At 39.5% G+C, this 18,589-nt stretch overlaps 1 protein-coding gene across 1 annotated transcript; it reads right to left on the reverse strand.

The window, feature by feature from the left end:
* Positions 1–457: 457 nt before the first annotated feature.
* Positions 458–2,648, reverse strand: LOC117472395 (prostate stem cell antigen-like). The gene is made up of 3 exons (XM_034117549.1): positions 2,542–2,648; positions 1,746–1,853; positions 458–1,118 (listed from the first exon to the last, which is right to left on the reverse strand). Exons 1-3 carry the CDS (start codon positions 2,588–2,590, stop codon positions 970–972), a joined length of 306 nt encoding a protein of 101 aa, XP_033973440.1. The 5' UTR covers positions 2,591–2,648; the 3' UTR covers positions 458–969.
* Positions 2,649–18,589: the final 15,941 nt, after the last annotated feature.

Raw genomic sequence — 18,589 nt, forward strand, 5'->3', positions numbered from 1 at the left:
ACGCAGCATAAAGTGAGCCAGGCCTAACAAGGCCTAAGAAGGCCTAACTATACCGTACTAAGTTGAGCGAGGCCCTGCAATGGAAATGCGCCATAAGTGCTGGGAACTAAGTGCTGGGAACTAAGTGCTGGGAACTAAGTACGGCAAAGTACTTGGTGTGAAAGCGGCTAATGTGGCTCCCTCTTGTCAGATGGAGGGAGTAAATACAGCGGCTAGCTTTGGGACAAACTCCCCTCTCTCCGGCAGAAACAGGAAATGCTGTAAAGTTGTAACAACGGTTTCAAATCAGCATCTCTTAGACAAACAATTAAAATGAATAACTAAAATAAAACTCCAAACATCTTTAATTGTGTTACTTTTTTGTAAAGCTCTTTTAGTTTCAAACCTGATGTTTATAAGCTTCTTAGTTTTTGCAACAGTTTGTAAATATACACAACTTTATAATAAAATGCACACATTTACCTTTTTCTAGACTAAACACAGGTATGATCCTAAATTAAAAAAAGATCAGGTTATCATGAGGTTGTTAACATCGCAATTTATCAGTGGATGTTTGCTGGAACTGTTTGTACACAGCGTGTTTCCTGACGGACACACACAGCGTTGAGACCGATCAGGTAGAGACTTTTTTCTCTGTTCTTTATGAAATGTGATCTATTTGTCTCACGCAATATATATAAGGAGACTTCATGGTAACTAACTATTGGATTTGATTATCAACAAAAAAACACACCAAGAAACCATCTTCTGAACATATCATTACAACAGTTTTGAAACCAACCGTCTTCAAACAGTATATGGCCAATTTAATATCCGGCAGAGGGACAACATCATTAGTTTGATTTAAACATTCAAAGACAATCTTATTGTGTTAGAAATAGAGGTTTGGAAGAGCATGTAAATATAATAATTGCTTATTCTTCTTCAGTTGGATCAGGAAAAGCGTAGAAATAACGAAGTCCCAGAACCTCAGAAAAAGATGGAGGCCAAGGAGACCAGCAGGAGGATGATGCAGGGAGCAGTGGGCAGGGCACTGTTACACAAGTTCCCTTCACAGCAAGCCATGGCACCGCCACATGCTATGCTGTTTTGGCAACCCTTGGTTACCATGGTATAACCTGCAAAAAGAAATATATGAAACCAGTTCACAAAACAAGACTATTGTATGATTGTTGTTTTTTGTGAGTGGAATATTACAGTTGCAATCCAAATTATTCAATCCCCATTGCACATTATTTATTGTTTATTTGCAAAATTTACAATTTCTCAGCTGTTTGCAATGAACAAATTACACAATAACTGTTTAAGTAGATTCAATGAAACTAATATTATAAGGCTTTTTACCCAAATTCAACACAAAATGCTAATTTGAAAGACTAATCCAAATTCAATATGCAACCCCTTCATGACAAGCATCTTCAGTACTTAGTGGAGCACCGTTTTGCTGTTATGACCTGCTGCAAACGTGATGCATAGCCAGACACCAGCTTCTGACAGCGTTCCTGAGGAATCTTAGCCCATTCCTCACGGGCAATGACCTCCCACCAGAGATTCTCAATGGGGTTCATAGAGTCAGGCGACTGTGACGGCCACTCTAGAATCTTCCATTTCTTCTTCAGAAACCAGGCCTTGGTTGACTTTGAGGTATGCTTAGGATCATTAATAAACTTAATGTGCAAAGGGGGTTGAATCATTTTGATTGCAACTGTAGCTTTAGAAATGTATTAGGTGAATGAACAACTAACCGTCTATTCTGAGAGAGAAACACCGGTTGAAGATGACTGGACAAGATTTGGTGTCAATGCAGGATTTAGGGTCGGTGGCGGTGCATGTGTAGCATCTTAATCCACAGGCTGTACATATACACAAAAAACACATCAGGTGAAAACATGCCAAAGATGCAGGGTTGGGGAAGCTACTGTACCAATTCAACAACCTGAAACAATTTAAACTACAGCAAAGCTACCCTAGGGAGAAATGTAGTTAGGTTAATTAAAGTATTTTAAAGTACTTTGTAAAACTATGATCAAACAAACAACATATTGTGCAAAAAAGTCACATGCCAGCAGAAATTGCCACTCAATTGAGTTCAAAGAGCAATGAGCCCCCATGTCCACAGGTCATACATAACCACAAAAGATAAAATAGCCGGCTTATCAGGGTAAAGTGTAAGGAGTGTCTGATTTGGTTTTGTTTGCAAGTGTGCAAAGGTGGCTCTATTGTATTTGCATTGCCTGGTGAAAGAAAAAGGGAAGGTCAAAGGAAGTTTAAATAAAGTAAAATAAAATGGCTCATAGTTATTTTTAGTTCCAATTGTTAAATATACAATATATGTGAAACAGTAATCCTTTTTCAAAATCACTACAACAGTGGGATCAATCTTTTCAAAGTGAATATGCTTGTTTCCAAAAATATCTAACTTGTTACTTTTTGAAACCACTTTTCAGCTCTTATAATACACTTTAACATCAACACATTACCTTTCTTCATGTTTGAATGTTCAGTCAGTGCACATGAGTCTAAATCAAAAGCTGTTCTTACCTGCAGACAGAGTAATAAACAGGATCAGAGCTCCAAAAAGCTTCATCATGAACGGAGAGAAAAACAGATTTGCCAAGTGAGAGCGGGACTGTAGAGTACCCTTCCTCTTTCAGCCAGTCTTTAAGAACTTGATCATTTGCATTTCCTCACAATGCCTCCTCCCAAGTGACCGGAATAATGCCCCCACCTAAATTGACCCCATTATTCCTGAGACAGCCATGAGACCCTAACGCTTTTAGAAAGATGTTGAGATCATCCTTGGTGGTAGAACAAAATACAATATTCTAAGAGTTAAAAGTGGACAAATGTACCTAAGATTGCATTTTTTAGTTGTTCCCTTTTTTTGCCCCTCGACAAATACCGAGAAAGCACTTTCACTTCCCTTTTTTAAGGTTAAAAATATACTCTTACACAGGCACTAACTTACCAGAACAATTCAAGCTCTGCAAAAAAGATAGAAATATTTCAAACCACATGGAAAACCAAGTGACCTTACTTGTTGCCCCAAGAGTCAACCTCTGACCAGTGTTCCAGACAGTTTCTTCAGTTTGATACAGTTAAAGTGTGTTTAAATTGACCATTATTATTTTGTTACAAACTCAGTATCCTGTTCAGAAGATGTTGACCCCAACCCACAAATAAGAGGGTAATAATGAAATATTGATGCTTTAACATTATCTGAAACATTTTGGCATGTTAATAGAAATAAATATTGATTTGTTTTAAAATAACAATTAGTTCCTATTAATTATCTGATTGTATAATTTTGTTTATTATTGTCTTGCAATGATTTTTATAGTGTGGGGCCTAACACGATTGCATATTTTGCACTCCACAACTTTGTAATATACTCAACAATCCCAAAAAACACAATGATCCAGGTAGAGTTTAAATGCTCTATTTGTTTTGCTGATAATAAAACATAATAAAGTATCCTGAGGGCTTGTTCCATAAAAAAAAAAACAGAATTGTCATCTTATTGCTTTCTCATATATATATATATATATATGAGAAAGCACTAAGATGCCCCCAGTGTTCATGTATCATTTCAATCTAAATTCTTCACTTTCTTCTTACACATTACATTTCAGCATAGCAGTTCAGCGTCAGCATAAAGCATAAAGCATTCCCACTAGCAATTTCTTCAGGAATTGCATTCTCTAAATTCCTTGCTCGAAAATAATTCTGCCGTATAAGCTAGATAGTACAGCGGATAAGCTCTCATATTATAACAATTGTGCATTTTATGAGAAAAGCATACCATAAGGTTTATTTTCAGATGTGGAGGGAAGTCAGATTTGACCCGTGAGGACCGTGAGAGGTCAAATCCAAGATGGCCACCAGTCTCTCGGGTCAAATGTTCAAACACGCTTAATTTTGGAACCAAACATTGTAGAAAAACATTTAAGGTGTCATATCCAACTAAATTAGGGATGCCCAATCATTTGGTGATACTTTTGAGATCGCCAGAATTCAAGAAAATGAATTTAGTTTAAGATAAAGGTAGAAATTGACCAAAAATAAGCTGTCAATCAGTTGAAATTTGGTGTGTGTGTGTGTGTGTGTGTGTGTGTGTGTGTGTGTGTGTGTGTGTGTGTGTGTGTGTGTGTGTGTGTGTGTGTGTGTGTGTGTGTGTGTGTGTGTAAATTAGGGATACCCAATCATTTGATGATACTTTTGAGATCGCCAGAATTCAAGAAAATGCATTTAGGTGAAGATAAAGGTAGAAATTGACCAAAAATTAGCTGTCAATCAGTTGAAATTTGCAAAATGTGTGTGTGTGGTATATTCCAGTGGATTTATGGTCACCCAGCGCTAGCATTACTACAGAGACTGGAGGAATATGGCTTTACTTGGCACAGTCTGCATGCTGATGAAAACATTTGTTTTTGTCTTCAAATACATACTAACATGATTGTGACGAGCATCATATTTGTTCCCCGCCCAACTCTCTAAGTCTAAGTGCTTGAACTCCGTGACAGGAGGATGAAGTATGTATAAATGGATGGAACTATCAACAAAACAGCGTTTTATTCCCCAATGTCATATTTAATAGAAAAATAATAATAATAATAATGTAAACCAAAGAGGGAGATGGAAAACAGTTCCATGTAGAGCACAAACAGCTCTCTTAACCCTCGCTGTTAACAAAGGGCTGCACTCAACTATAAGGTTCACCGCTGTCCCTTTCCACTTATAGAGGGTTGGGGTTAGATTCCCTGCCTGTCCACCTATAAAGCCAAGGTAGCGCAGCTTTTTTTCTGTTCTTTAGTGGCTCACATGGACATTTAGAGGTCATGCAAAGAAAGGGTTATGTATGTTGTGTGTGTGGCAGAGAGAACATTGGCAAAGGGGATTTGTTTGTCCTAGCATGGCTGTACAATTACAAATACAAAGGTTTACCCATTTAGACTCCATGGCATGGAGAAAAAAACTCATTTTAAATGACTCTAAGGATATAACAAGTTTTAGAAAATTGAAAGATTGATGGATTTTTGCCCACATGCGGTAAACATCTTAATTGAATTTTCTATGTGCAACATGAGGACAATAACCACAAGTGTACTCACAGTACCTTTTTTCTCTGGCACTGAAGTTGCAAGGTTTCAGCATGTTGTCCCTCTCTAAACCTTTCTGTTCCCCATTCTTCTTTCTCCAATAAGTGGTGCATCATTATTTTTCTATTAAATATGACATTGGGGAATAAAACGCTGTTGTTTTGTTGATAGTTCCATCCATTTATACATACTTCATCCTCCTGTCACGGAGTTCAAGCACTTAGAGAGTTGGGCGGGGAGCAAATATTATGCTCGTCACAATCATGTAAGTATGTATTTGAAGACAAAAACAAATGTTTGCTTCAGCATGCAGACTGTGCCAAGTAAAGCCATATTCCTCCAGTCTCTGTATTAATGCTAGCGCTGGGTGACCACACACACACACACACACACACACCAAATTTCAACTGATTGACAGCTTATTTTTGGTCAATTTCTACCTTTATCTTCACCTAAATGCATTTTCTTGAATTCTGGCGATCTCAAAAGTATCATCAAATGATTGGGCATCCCTAATTTAGTTGGATATGACACCTTAAATGTTTTTCTACAATGTTTGGTTCCAAAATTAAACGTGTTTGAACATTTGACCCGAGAGACTGGCGGCCATCTTGGATTTGACCTCTCACGGTCCTCACAGGTCAAATCTGACTTCCCTCCACATCTGAAAATAAACCTTATGGTATGCACTAACTATGTTAGAAATGTCATGCTTTTCTCATAAAATGCACAATTGTTGTGCTTATCCGCTGTACTAAGAGTCAGTATTGTTTTGTAAAATGTTTAAGTCACTATATATAGAACTGTTATGGGCAGGGACGTGCACAGACATTTTGGGGGGCGGGTTTTTCAAGTGAGAAAAAGGGCACTTCCCATAATCATTTATAAAAAAGTGTTTTATAACAAAAAGTTAAATATAGTTGCACATCTCTGACTTACTGACCAATTTATTTGAATACCCTCACACTCACGCAATTAGGGTGACCAGGTCCCAAGGACAAGGAGTATGTTTGTGTGGGACAATATGGGACACCCTCTCAACATCCCCCCCCCCCCCCCCCCCCCCCCCCGGGCTGATTTGTAGTCCCAGTCCGCCGCTGCCCACGGGTAAATGTCTTCCCAGTCTTTGTTGTATGTGCATCTTCTTCTTTTCTTAGCTGTAGTTTCAGTTTCCTCCATTTTCCATAACCTGCTGCGTCGCCTGCGTTATTGACTTTCATTGTTGTTGTTTGGCAGGGCCGCGGCGGTGTGTGTGTGAGTGAGTTACTCTCATTGGTTAACACTTGACCAGCACCCGCCGTGTCTTACAGTTTGATTGACAGCAAACACAGCTCCGTGATGATAGCCTTCCCTGCTTTCTCAACAGCCATTGGATAAATCTGATTTTAGAAAAGCGTTTTAGCCAATCAAAATGAAATATGCGGGACATCGTCTCAATTTGCGGGACGCACCAAAAGTCGTGAAAATGCTGTGCAGTCCCGCGCAAAGCGGGACATCTGGTCACCCTACACGCAATTGTTTAATACTCAACAGAATTCTACAAAATAATCAGCTAACACAGAGACAATGGTCTTCTTTAGTATTCACTAAGCACAAGAGCAGACAACAAACTAGTACAATTAATAGTTATTAAATGAGCAGCCAACATTCAAAATTATGAAGTTACTGTTTAAGGACATTACAGGCAAAAGTATCATTTGTTCATGTACTTGTTATTTTGGTCTATTTTGCTTCCATGTTTTCTTTCACTCTAATGGAAATAAAACTTCCAAGAAACACATATAAATGGTGTTCGTTTTACTACCATGTCTGAATTCAGATTTAAAGCTAATCTGCATTTAAACATAACATTTCAGGGGAAAATACTGACTTGACGAAGTTGACGTAAGTAACTATCTGGGGAATTTGTGAGGTGATATGTTTTTTTGTTTTATCCTTTTCACCTGCAATGCCTTGGTAACTGCATGCAAATTAGCGCATTTTAATTAAGCCTAGTTAACGCCTAATTTGCATATCAATGTGGCGATTGTGATGACGTTATTAGATACACATTTTACTGTATTCACTTTAAGGCCACATTTACACGAGAACGAAACGGCTTGTATCTGCATAGTTTCTCTTACGTATAGCTCTATTATTTACACGAGGCCGTAACAAACGGACCCCACAAACGATAACGGGTCCCAAGGTGGATAGATTTGCAAACGAAACTCTCTGGGGGGTCAAACGAGTCCGTGTAATCGCCTCTATACGAATATTTCCTGAAAAAATAACGATAGCCCCACCTCTCCCCGCCTCTGCTGCTCACTGCTGTAGCATGGCCAGTAGCTACTGTCAGTAGCTACTGCTAGTGCTACTGCTACTGACCATGCTACAGATGTTAGTACAACATCTACAGCTCGACCATGCTACAGATGTTAGTGCAAAATCTACAGCTCCTCTACCACAACCATCAGCAACAAGTGGACATGGAGAATTACATTAACCTGTTCCACTCTGAGCCTGTTTTTCAGGTCTCAGGCTCGAAAATGACATTCCCAGAACAAATGACCATATCTTCCCTTCTAAAAGGGTTAAATTAATAATCTTTTTTCTCAAAGTAATGATAAACCTGTGAGTTGGATGTAGAAGTGTCAGAATCAATATAAATGTTTTTTATTTTAAAGAAAATTCAGATTTTACATAGTAAAAAACTGTAAATTATAGTGTCCGTCCAAAAATTATTTTTTACAGATAGTGAAAACTACCCTTGGATGATGGGTTAGTAGACTAAAAGCTTTAGGAATCCAAAGTACAACATATAATAAGTACCCTGTATCAAGATTGATGCAAAACAAGTGAAATTTGACCTTTTTAGAGAGATTTAGCCAAAAACTGGGCCATCTGGGGTCATTTGGGTGGATTTGACCTATCTCTGGCCCCCCTTGCTCGATTTGGTTGGTTGACATACCCTTGTGACCGTTAGAGCCAATAGAATCGAAGGGGGAGGACAACACCCACACAAGCTGTAAAGAAAAAATGTGGGCGCTTCGCGTGTGGAAAACGAAACCAAACTGGAGGAATGTCTCCTTCTGGAGTTTGGAAACTAAAACGCAGTTGTATTGCTTATGGATTATCAGAAATAATTTCAAAGAAGGCACAGACACATAGGATGAACCTATGGATTAACTGCAGCATCGTTTTTTTATCGTTTTAATGCCATTGAAGACCACTTTTGACCAAGGTAAGCCATATTTACGTGTTTAGCTTCTTAGCTCCACATGTGATGATGTACGCTTTCGTTGATAGCGTCGCGAATGTTTATCACTGAGTGTTGAGGTGGGCACCGGTAGATTCAGTGTCTCCAGGACACCAAAAACGAGTGGTTGGCTGTGCATCTAGGATAAGTAATAAGGGAGTTATGAGTGAGTTTAAGTGCCTTTGTAGGTCCCGTTTTTTCGATCGAGGCTAATTCAGAGGCTGAGTGCTAGCATTGTGGGGTTTTTTTTAATTTTTTTTTTAAAAAGATCAGTTAGCTGAGTTTCTTCCCGTTACATGGATATAACACATTCATAGTTGTATTCAATATTAAGATTCCTTAGACGTTGTTTCCTGCAAATGACGCGTTTATCCGCCCGGTACCGGGGGGAAGGTGTGAAACAGGTTAACTACTACAAGTTGCTAAATCCACCGTGGGGCATAAACAGAAGGGTAGCCATGGCAACATTGCTGCGGGGCTGCTCCGGGGTCTTCTTCGCTGCTTTTGGTGTATTTTGGCGGAAGTTACAGCGCCACTTACAGTCCCGGCATATGTACTACAGCGTTTCCAGCGGTCTCGTTTGAACAGACACGTTAAATGAAACGAATGTATGTGAACGGAAGACTTTTTTGAAAGCGCATACTGTGCATAAACGCAAACGTTCCCGTGTAAAAGTAGCCTAAGTGTCTCCCCTTAAGTACAGTACTTAGCCTCAGTGGTGTTTTCTCCTGGTGGCCAAGGGAAGCCAGGCTTCCCCTGTTTTTTCGGATTGTAGCTATAATTTTAATAAATAAATAAAAACACTTCGTTTAGTTTCGGAAATTCTTCTTTGCTGTGTGTTGCTGCCGGCCCATCTCTCCCCCATTCTCATTGAGTATTTTACAAAGAGTGAAACAGCGCCCCTCGAGATGTTATGGTAAAACAGTAGATTGCACTCACGGTACGTCTACACAGCAGCGTTAAAAAAATCTTGGAGGTGGGCGTATCTGAAGCTTGGGGATTTTTTGCGAACAACCAATCACATGAATCTCCCGCCCGCGACATACGAAGCAAAAAAGCCCGAAGTAAACTGGATATAAACTCCCCAAAACAGGCGAAAACATACCACTGTCTCTGCCACCTCCCTCCATGCCTGGCTCCTCCGGTTTATATCCCGGTAGGTCTGGTCATAAAGCACCGGGTGATTGATTCGCTACCGCTAATTTCTCCTCCATTTTTTGGAATATGAGGAAATGACCTGCGGTATGTCTCTCCCAGCATACACGCCGTTTGATTGGCTAGAGCTTGAACTGTCAGATTTGCGTACACAGGATTTGATTGGCTGACGCTTCCACCTCAGCCTCAAAAGTTGAACATTGTTCAACTTTGAATCCTGAAAATCCTGAAAATCTCCGCTCGCCTGCCCACAATGCATTTCGGCGAAAAGTGAGGGAAAGTCACCCCATTCAAAGTGAATGGGCAGAAGCGTTTCACGATTTTTTTAACGCTGCTGTGTAGACGCACCGTCACTGTTGCGAGAGGAGGCCAGCCGAAATTGGCTTCCCTTGGAGGGAAGCCAGAGGCGGCTGGCTTCCCTTGCCTCACAATCCAATCAAATCGGATCAACTTAGTGGTGCAGTGACGCGTCCTAAAACCCGGAAGTAAGCTGCGCTCGCGTTCCCTCGACAAAAAAGCAATGGGATTTCTCCATAGGATTTTGGAAAAGAGCTGGAGATAAGGTCTGTGGAAAACGAAGCTGTTTGATAAATGCACGTTTTGTTCAGCCGGATAATATCCACATGTCTACTCTACTTTTATAATTTTCGAATCATAAATCTAATCGATAGATAGATAGCGTCACTGCACCACTCTCACCGCCGTTAGAAAGTAGCAAGCAACTGAAGCAAGTGCAATTATGGAGGGTGGAGATTTGGAGTATTTAATCAAAAATAATTGTACTAAACTTCCGCTACAGCAGCAACTCAAATTAAATCTGATGACAGGCCAATGCCCAAACTGGAGGAAAAAAGGAGCGAATCGGACGTAAAACTTTAAAGGTCTCCTGATTTAGTTTGTGAATGAATGCTTATTAGAGTTTCGGCTGGAGAGTGCGTGCGGACCTGTCGGTTAGAAAGCAGGCGTGTGTAAGTCCTGCATCTGTATGATACAAATGTGTGTAAAATGATACCGGGCGCTGTAATCACTCATCTGGTTACAGCGTTACATTGACCACCCCCCCCACCCCAAAAAAAGGACGTATTATTGGCTTCCCCTAATTTTTTTCCCGACGCCACGCTACTGCTTAGCCTGTATGCCCAGTGGCGGCCGGTCCATAGGGGCGCTAGGGGCGCCGCCCCACCTCTTCCCATATTGAAAAAAAAAAAAAATAAATAATAATTAAAATTAAAATAAAAAAAAAAAAATATGTTTAAAAAAATATATATGTTTTTATTTTTATTTTTAATGAACAAGGTAAATATTATATAATTGGTATCAGTAAAATGTATAATCTACAATAAAATCTCGTTTAAAATTGTGTTACGATGTCTAAAGTTACTGATAAGTCACATGTTTCCTGCCTGGACTTGCCCATGCACCTTCTCTCGTCTGGGCGCTAAGAGAGGAGCCTTCAACCAGTGCAGCAGCAGCCACCAGCAGCTGACTGTTGCTATCTGTAACGTGTAAACTATGCCGCGAAAATATAATTTCAGCCAATCAGCGTCGTCAAAGATGACGGTCACCGGGCGCCAATGTCAGCGCCCAGTGCAGTCTGTGAGTAGTTTGGACAGTGACTCGTATCCGGTTGACGCAGTAGTTGATGAGGATGGCTTCGTGTGCAGGTGGAGTCTCCGGACCTCGGTCCCCGGCTAATTCTGTTCAAGAGCTAATCTCCAATCCTTTCGAAAGGAGAAGTTTGGCAGATAAATTGTTGCTTAAAGACCTTGCACCGGACCAACCCGATTTGAATATATCGCAGCAATCTCGTGAAAAAGACAACATTTATACACGAGGCTTAGTAGCTGGTACACAAGAAAGGCTTGGCTAGCTGGATGCAAACAGGTAAATGCTGTCTTTTGTTTCCCATGCTTGGATATCACTTTATATGTAGAGAGGAGGTGTCCCATGGTTGTTAGAAGTTTATTAATAAGTGGGCATTTATCACAGAAGTGATTGTTCTGTCTCCACGTTTGTTGCATTGTCTGTGATGTATTTTCCAACGGTTATAGCTCCTGTTCTGTCCCAGCAACACTACACGGTTTGCAGCTCCACCACATTTTTGGTTTATCTTCGGTGTCGCTTAAAATCTGCTTCCCATCGGACTAAAACCTCCACGTAATCTGAAGACAGATACTTGAAGTTATTTAAACCTTTTGCAAACTTTATGTTCTTTCTTGCTCTAGCCTTGCCAGTTACATTGTACATAACACATATATTATCATTATGCTAACTGGTTGTTCGTGTTAGACGATGTAGCTTTTTCATTTCTGAGTTATTGCTATATGTAAATAAGCCTGTTTGTAAATAATCCTCAGAGAAACAAAGAAAAAAACACAATTTATGACATTTTGTGCTGTGGTTATTTTTTTTAAATTGCATTTATTCACAGTTCAGTTTGAAATGCTGTAGTGACTTGTATTGAACCACTTAAATATTTATAATTAATGCTACTGAAAAGATGCTATTAATTTTATATCTCACATGCAGTTCACTGTAAAGCTACTTGGTGAAGGTGTTGGTTCATAAAACATGAACAGTTTTAAGAAAGAAAAAAACAGACCAGTTCTGAGAACACAAATTCCTGGTAAAGTAGTAGATGTTCAGGTTGATAAATAATATTTTCCACACTGAAGATTATGGAGGTATTGATCAGTCTTCTCATATTTTTAAGCCTCGATTTCTCCTTTCCCCCCCCCTCTAACATCACCAGAAGTCATCATTTAAGGGGTCATTTCTCGAAAAAAATTTCCGGGGGGAAAACCCCCGGACCCCCCGGGTAGGTCACTTACGGTACGTCAAGAGCCCCACCAAAAAAAAAAACCACCGGCCGCCACTGTGTATGCCCATTGCCCATGATAAATTGCCTTAGCTAAACCTTGAGCTAACTTATCCATTAGCTAGTAGCCTACCTTAGTTAACTATATTTGTTATTGTCTTTTAGCTAATTAGCTGTAAACTCGAGGCACTGGCAGTTTAGTAATTTGTTCATCACCACTCACCTTCAGACAAGCCAAGAAAAGCCGGCATAACATGATGGGACAGTAAAGTGGGAGGTGCTGCTACCTGTCTGTCTGAAGTGACTGCCGATGTCCGCACCGCTGTGCAGGAGACGTGGAGGGAGGGAGGGTAGAGAGAGCATCGGAGCTTCACAGTCTAATCTCCCGACCTGATATTTTAATTTTGTATTCAATCAATATATTTTTGGAAAGGGAAACTGTGCGCAAACAGCAGTAGATAAATATTCATTTATAAAAATAAAAAAAAGGGGGAAAAAAGGGCACTTTCTCTGGAGGAAGAAAAAGGGCAGGGGCTCAAGCCCACTTTGATGTCTATGTGTGCACGTGCCTGGTTATGGGATCAGAGTATCTTTTTAACATTATTCTGATATTTTTGTAAATCAGGAGCCTTTTTGTTGAGTTCTTGCCTTCTTGATACTACCACCAGATGGTGCCATAGTCATACATGTTCCAAGCTTACATGCGTTGGCTTTGACTTGTAAATTAGCAACATTTCTAAATGAAAAAAAATGCATTATTTGGAATAATATAACAAATGTGTTTTTAAACATAAAAACACTACATTAACTTCTGTAAGAAATACGTTTCTGATACATGTAAAGGGATTTCGTGATTATATTTAATCAATTAACTGGCCAATATTTAAACATACAAAGTTTTAGATTTCGTCAATTTGGGTATATCCTCTCTGACACATCATAGTTTAACATGCTAAAGGGAAGTGTTTCTAATTGAATGAGTGCTTCATGCAGAAACATGTTATTGGTCTAGAATAGATGAATACCTTATAGAGAAGTTCAGCAAATGTTTTCTGCCTTTTTATTTATGCTGTTGATCAAAAGTAACTCAATTTATTTAAACAGTCCAAACATCTTAGTCCGCTGATCTGCTCATTAATTCTGAGCAATTTACATATAATTTATTAATTTCCTCAATGTTGTTCATGTTCTATGTCCTGTTTTGTCACCCATGTTTCGTATTATGGCTTCATGACAAAACCACGGTGGCTAAGAGGTGCAATCGACAATTACAAAGTGTGAAACACTTTAACAAAGCTTGAGACAAATTTACATTTTATTATAACAAAATTACATTTTATAAAACAAAATGACATTAGCAAAACACTTTTACCAAAGAAAGAACGATTTAATATTAACAAAAACAAACACTTTTACCAAGCTAGAGACAAATTTACAAGTGTCGAAACACTTTAACATTTGCCGAAACACTTTAACAAACTAGAGAATCAAACCGGAAAGGGAATGCCCATCATACCAGAAGTGACGTGCAAGTGATTGACACAAACTTAAGTTTGTTTAGGCGGATATACCGCCGGTACCTATGGACGGTAGGAGTGTGTTTATGGTCGTTAAACAGGTTTTGTCCGTTCTGTGGAAACCACCTGGGCCAAGTGACATGGTTTTGCTCATCACGATATACTTTCTCGTGCGCAAGAGATACATTCTCGTGCTCACAAGAAAGTTACAGGTTCGCCAAATTGGAAGTGGAGCTGTGCCTTTTACACACAGCCTACGCTGTGTTTACCTTCATTAGACAGCTAAAGAGCGACTGCAGGCTGCTTCGTTATAGCCACACACACCTCTACACACACACACACCTCTACACACACACACACACACACCTCTACACACACACACACACCTCTACACACATCAAACTGCCTGATTATTCCCCCTATTACTCGTTTTATGAAGGAGATGTCCGGTCCACAAGGCGCATAACGTGTGTGTTTGTGCTGTGCTCAGTTCCGCTCTGTGTGTGTGTTCGGTGTGTTTGTGTGTGTCCGACACCGGCATTTGTTTTCAAATGACCATGAACAGTAATTTACACACATCTGGCCAACTCCATATGTGTGTGTTCCCAAATGAAATAAATGTGTTTAATCTTAATCTCGATGTAGTGCTCAGTGCTGTCGGAGTGCAGTGGAACACTGCAGTCAACTCAGCCGTCTCTCGCGTTTGCTTGGTCAAATCAGCAGCTCTTCATTTGCAATTAATCGCGCATTTTCATTTCATTTCATTTCATTTCATTTCATTTCATTTCATTTCATTTCATTTCAAACCTTTATTTAAGCAGATTGGTCCCTTGAGATCATAGATCTCTTTTTCAAGGGAGACCTGTACTTTTTGAGTAATACTTGGTTAAACTCCTGTCCTGAGTACAATAATTCATAGTTCATATCCAATACAGGAATTATTGTACTATTGTAGTATTATTATTAATCAAAAAGTACACAGTAAAAGTAGTTGATTGTACTTGTGCTAGTAGTCCAAGTAGTACTTAGTACTGACTGAGTCCAACAGTATCAATTTCATGTAGAACTTTTTGCAAAAAATCATTTTATCCCTCAGCAGAATACATTAATTATTGTACTCAGCACGGGAGTTTGACAGAGTATTACTCAAAAAGTACACAGTAAAAGTACCTCATTGTATTTGTGGTAGTAGTCTAACAAGTACTGAGTCCAACAATACCAATTTTATTAAGAACTTATGACTAAAAATCATTTTATCTCTCATCAAATATAGCAGAAGTGGCATGATTTTGTTCTCAGGAAGGGACTTTGAGAGAGTATTACCCAAAAAGTACACAGTAAAAGTACTTCATTTGTTGTTGGTAGCAGTCAAACTAGGACTGAGTCAAACAGTGTCAGTTTTATTAAGAACTTATGGTACAAATAATTTGTATCGCAAATAAAGCAGAAAAAACATGCATTATTTTACTCTTGTAGTATACTACTAACGTCAGTGCCCCTTCTCGGCGATTACCGTAAAGGCCCGATTAATTGCGCACTCAAAAATGAAGAGCTGCTGATTTGACCAAATGCGAGTGTCACACACACACGCCCTGGTGACCGGACATCTCCTTTATAAATAGAATAATAAGGCGTAATAATCGGGCAGTTCGATGTGTGTAGAAATGTGTGTGTGTGTAGAGGTGTGTGTGTGTGTAGAGGTGTGTGTGTGTGTAGAGGTGTGTGTGGCTATAACGAAGCAGCCTGCAGTCGCTCTTTAGCTGTCTAATAAAGGTAAACACAGCGAAGGCTGTGTGTAAAAGGCACAGCTCCACTTCCTACTTGAAGAACCTGTAACTTTCTCATGTGCACGAGAACGTATCTCTTGCGCAAGAGAAAGTATATCGTGATGAGCAAAACCATGTCACTTGGCCCAGGTGGTTTCCACAGAACGGACAAAACATGTTTAACGACCATAAAGGTCCATATGGTCTATTCGCCAAAACAAACTTAAGTTTGTGTCAATCACTTGCACGTCAATTCTGGTATGATGGGCATTCCCTTTCCGGTTTGATTCTCTAGTTTGTTAAAGTGTTTCTGGAAAGTGTTTCGACACTTGTAAATTTGTCTCTAGCTTTGTAAAAGTGTTTCGCATCTTGTTAAATGGTTTTTTTCTTTGGTAAAAGTGTTTTGCTAATGTAATTTTGTTTTATAAAATGTAAATTTGTCTCAAGCTTTGTTAAAGTGTTTCACACTTTGTAATTGTCGATTGCACCTCTTAGCCACCGTACAAACTGCTGTTGCTGTACATAGTAATGTGAAATGCAGAACAAATCAATTAAACAATGACATAATCCATAATGTTGTGTTTTATTGAACAAATGTCGAGATGCATGAGGTGCTATACAAATGTAATCTATTATTATTATTATTATTATTATTATTCATTTACAGCTTTTATACATCCGGAAATGTATTTATTCTTCTAGGGTTCCAAAAAAAGAAGACACATTTTGTTAAGCTGTAGCTGCTCCGGAGCCTCAGAGAAAGATGGTGATGATGGCCGAGGAGAGCAGCAGGAGGAGCGGACTGCTGCCGGCGGGCATGGCGCTGTTACACAGGTCTTGGGAACAGCACTTAAAGGGATCAACACATAACTTGCTGGGAATGCAACCAAAGCCTTTCAAACCTGCAAGGTGCGATATAAAGAAACTCAGTTTAAACAAGCCACCAAGCAATTGATTTTTTTTTAATGTATCTACCGGTCCTTGGCACAATAAAGGTTGGGAACCCCTGCCTTATGTGGCACAACTTGATAACTGGTGTGTTGTGTTTTGCTTTTACAATATTTTATTGAAAGATTATATGTGACCCGCTCTATCGAAATCAGTCGGAAGTCGCAACGGCTCATTTCAAAATAAACGTGGATTTGCGTAAAAAACTATTTTTTCGGGGTTCGGGTGTTTTGTTTGATTTTAAATAAACAAAGTCTTGGCTTTCAGAATATGAAACTTTTATTTCCAAAATCACACGATAAATACATTTTTTAAGCTTGTAAAGGGAAGATGATAGGCACCTCTCACTCGCAATCTGCTCTTCCGCAGCGCCGCACCCCCTCCCTCCGGCTGAAATTATGAATGTAAGGCATATAGTAATCATAGATAACACGGCAGGGTCCGTTACAGTTTGTTTTCATCTGATTTCAAATAAACAAAGTCTTGGCTTTCAGAATATTAAACTTGTTTCGGCAAATTTAGATGATAAATACAACTTTGAAGCTTGTAACGGCATAATTACAAGCGGAGAACGGAGTAATTTAACGTCACAGCAGTTATAACAACAGCTGGTGTTTCTCGTGAGTGTTTTCCCCGGGAAACAAACACAATATACACAAACGCAAAAATACACAAACACACACACACACATACACACACACACTCGCGAGCTTCCCCCAGACCAGTAATCCAAACGGAAATATTTTCCCTCCGGACTATTTTGATCATTTGCTCCGCTAATAATCAATCAGATCGATGGATTCCAGAGAAGAGGAAACTTTGAAGGCCTTTTTCTCAAAATTATGACTCGGTGACAGTCATTATATAATGTGACATATTTTGCTTAATATTTGGAGTACAAAAACAGTCCTGATATCATTAGAAAGCTAGGAATCTCCTCTTTCCAACAGTGTATACAACTCAAAATGTGTCTCCGGGTCAATGCGACTGATTTCGATGGAGCAGGTCACATATAGTTTTGTTCAATAACTTGCATGTCACATACCCTAGACACCAATTCCTATCGGATGTTATGACATTCGTCCACATTCATTTTATTTGATAAGCTTTTGGATTGTTTCAATTGCATTCATATCAATGACCAAATTAGTCCAAATGAATGCAACATTGTAATATTATTGCATTTTTGTCCACATTCTATTTTTAAATAAAAATACTGCAAATTCTAGTTTAATTTATTTTCAATAGCTTTCATGTCATGTGACTCATTGATTAATACACATAAGATATAATACCTACAGACAAAAATAAAAACACCTATTTGTATTGGATTTTACTTCCTGGATGTTATGAGGCCAAATTGTAAAATGTTCTTCACGAATGCATGAAAATATGACTATTTTTATGAAAGAAACTGAAAGTTTGTCATGGTCCTGGTTTTTGTGTGTTTGTCGTTTCACTTCCTGTGTTTTCCTGCCTGTCTGATTGTGTTGCACTTGTGTTTTCATCTGCCCTCTCCAGACATGTCTTGTCTCCGTGATTAGTCTTGTGTGGTTGCGTCAGCTCCTATAGTCTATCCCTATCGTCTATTCCTTGACCTCTGTGTGAAACGTCACGGGGTTAAGGAATAGTGGATAGGAGAATTCAAAAGGACTTAGGAGAAGAGATGATTCGGCGCCACTCAATGACGTAGTATGCTTGAAATAGTGGCTCTGGAGCAGCTTTACTCGACATTGAGAAACGGCCCGTGGGTGTTTCTCAATGTCGAGGACGCTTCCTTGGTAGGACATGTCTTCCGAGTCAGGTCCTTCAGAAGCGAGGCAAGAATCTGTCCTAGCCTCGGAAAACGAAGAATGGTCGGAACAGGCTAACAGGTGTGCAGGTGTGCGTCATATGGGAGGCCCCGCCTTACATTTTTCGCCAAAGATTTTGGAAATTGGTCCGTGCGCAAAGCATTGTGGGGATTTTAAGAACGCCGAGGATACACATGTGCAGCCTCGAAATTTCCCGCAACGAAGGACGCCGGCCTCGGTAGAATTCCAAGGAGC

Source organism: Trematomus bernacchii, unplaced genomic scaffold, assembly GCF_902827165.1.
Source record: "Trematomus bernacchii unplaced genomic scaffold, fTreBer1.1, whole genome shotgun sequence".
NCBI classification, from domain to species: Eukaryota; Metazoa; Chordata; class Actinopteri; order Perciformes; family Nototheniidae; genus Trematomus; species Trematomus bernacchii.

What these genes read in the sequence shown, in the direction of transcription:
- LOC117472395 (XM_034117549.1), bottom strand. Translation starts at nt 2,590, where the DNA reads ATGATGAAGCTTTTTGGAGCTCTGATCCTGTTTATTACTCTGTCTGCA. An exon ending in GTTTATTACTCTGTCTGCAG is followed by an intron (nt 1,854 to 2,541) that starts GTAAGAACAGCT and finishes GTATATGTACAG; the next exon opens with CCTGTGGATTAAGATGCTAC. An exon ending in TTTCTCTCTCAGAATAGACG is followed by an intron (nt 1,119 to 1,745) that starts GTTAGTTGTTCA and finishes TTCTTTTTGCAG; the next exon opens with GTTATACCATGGTAACCAAG.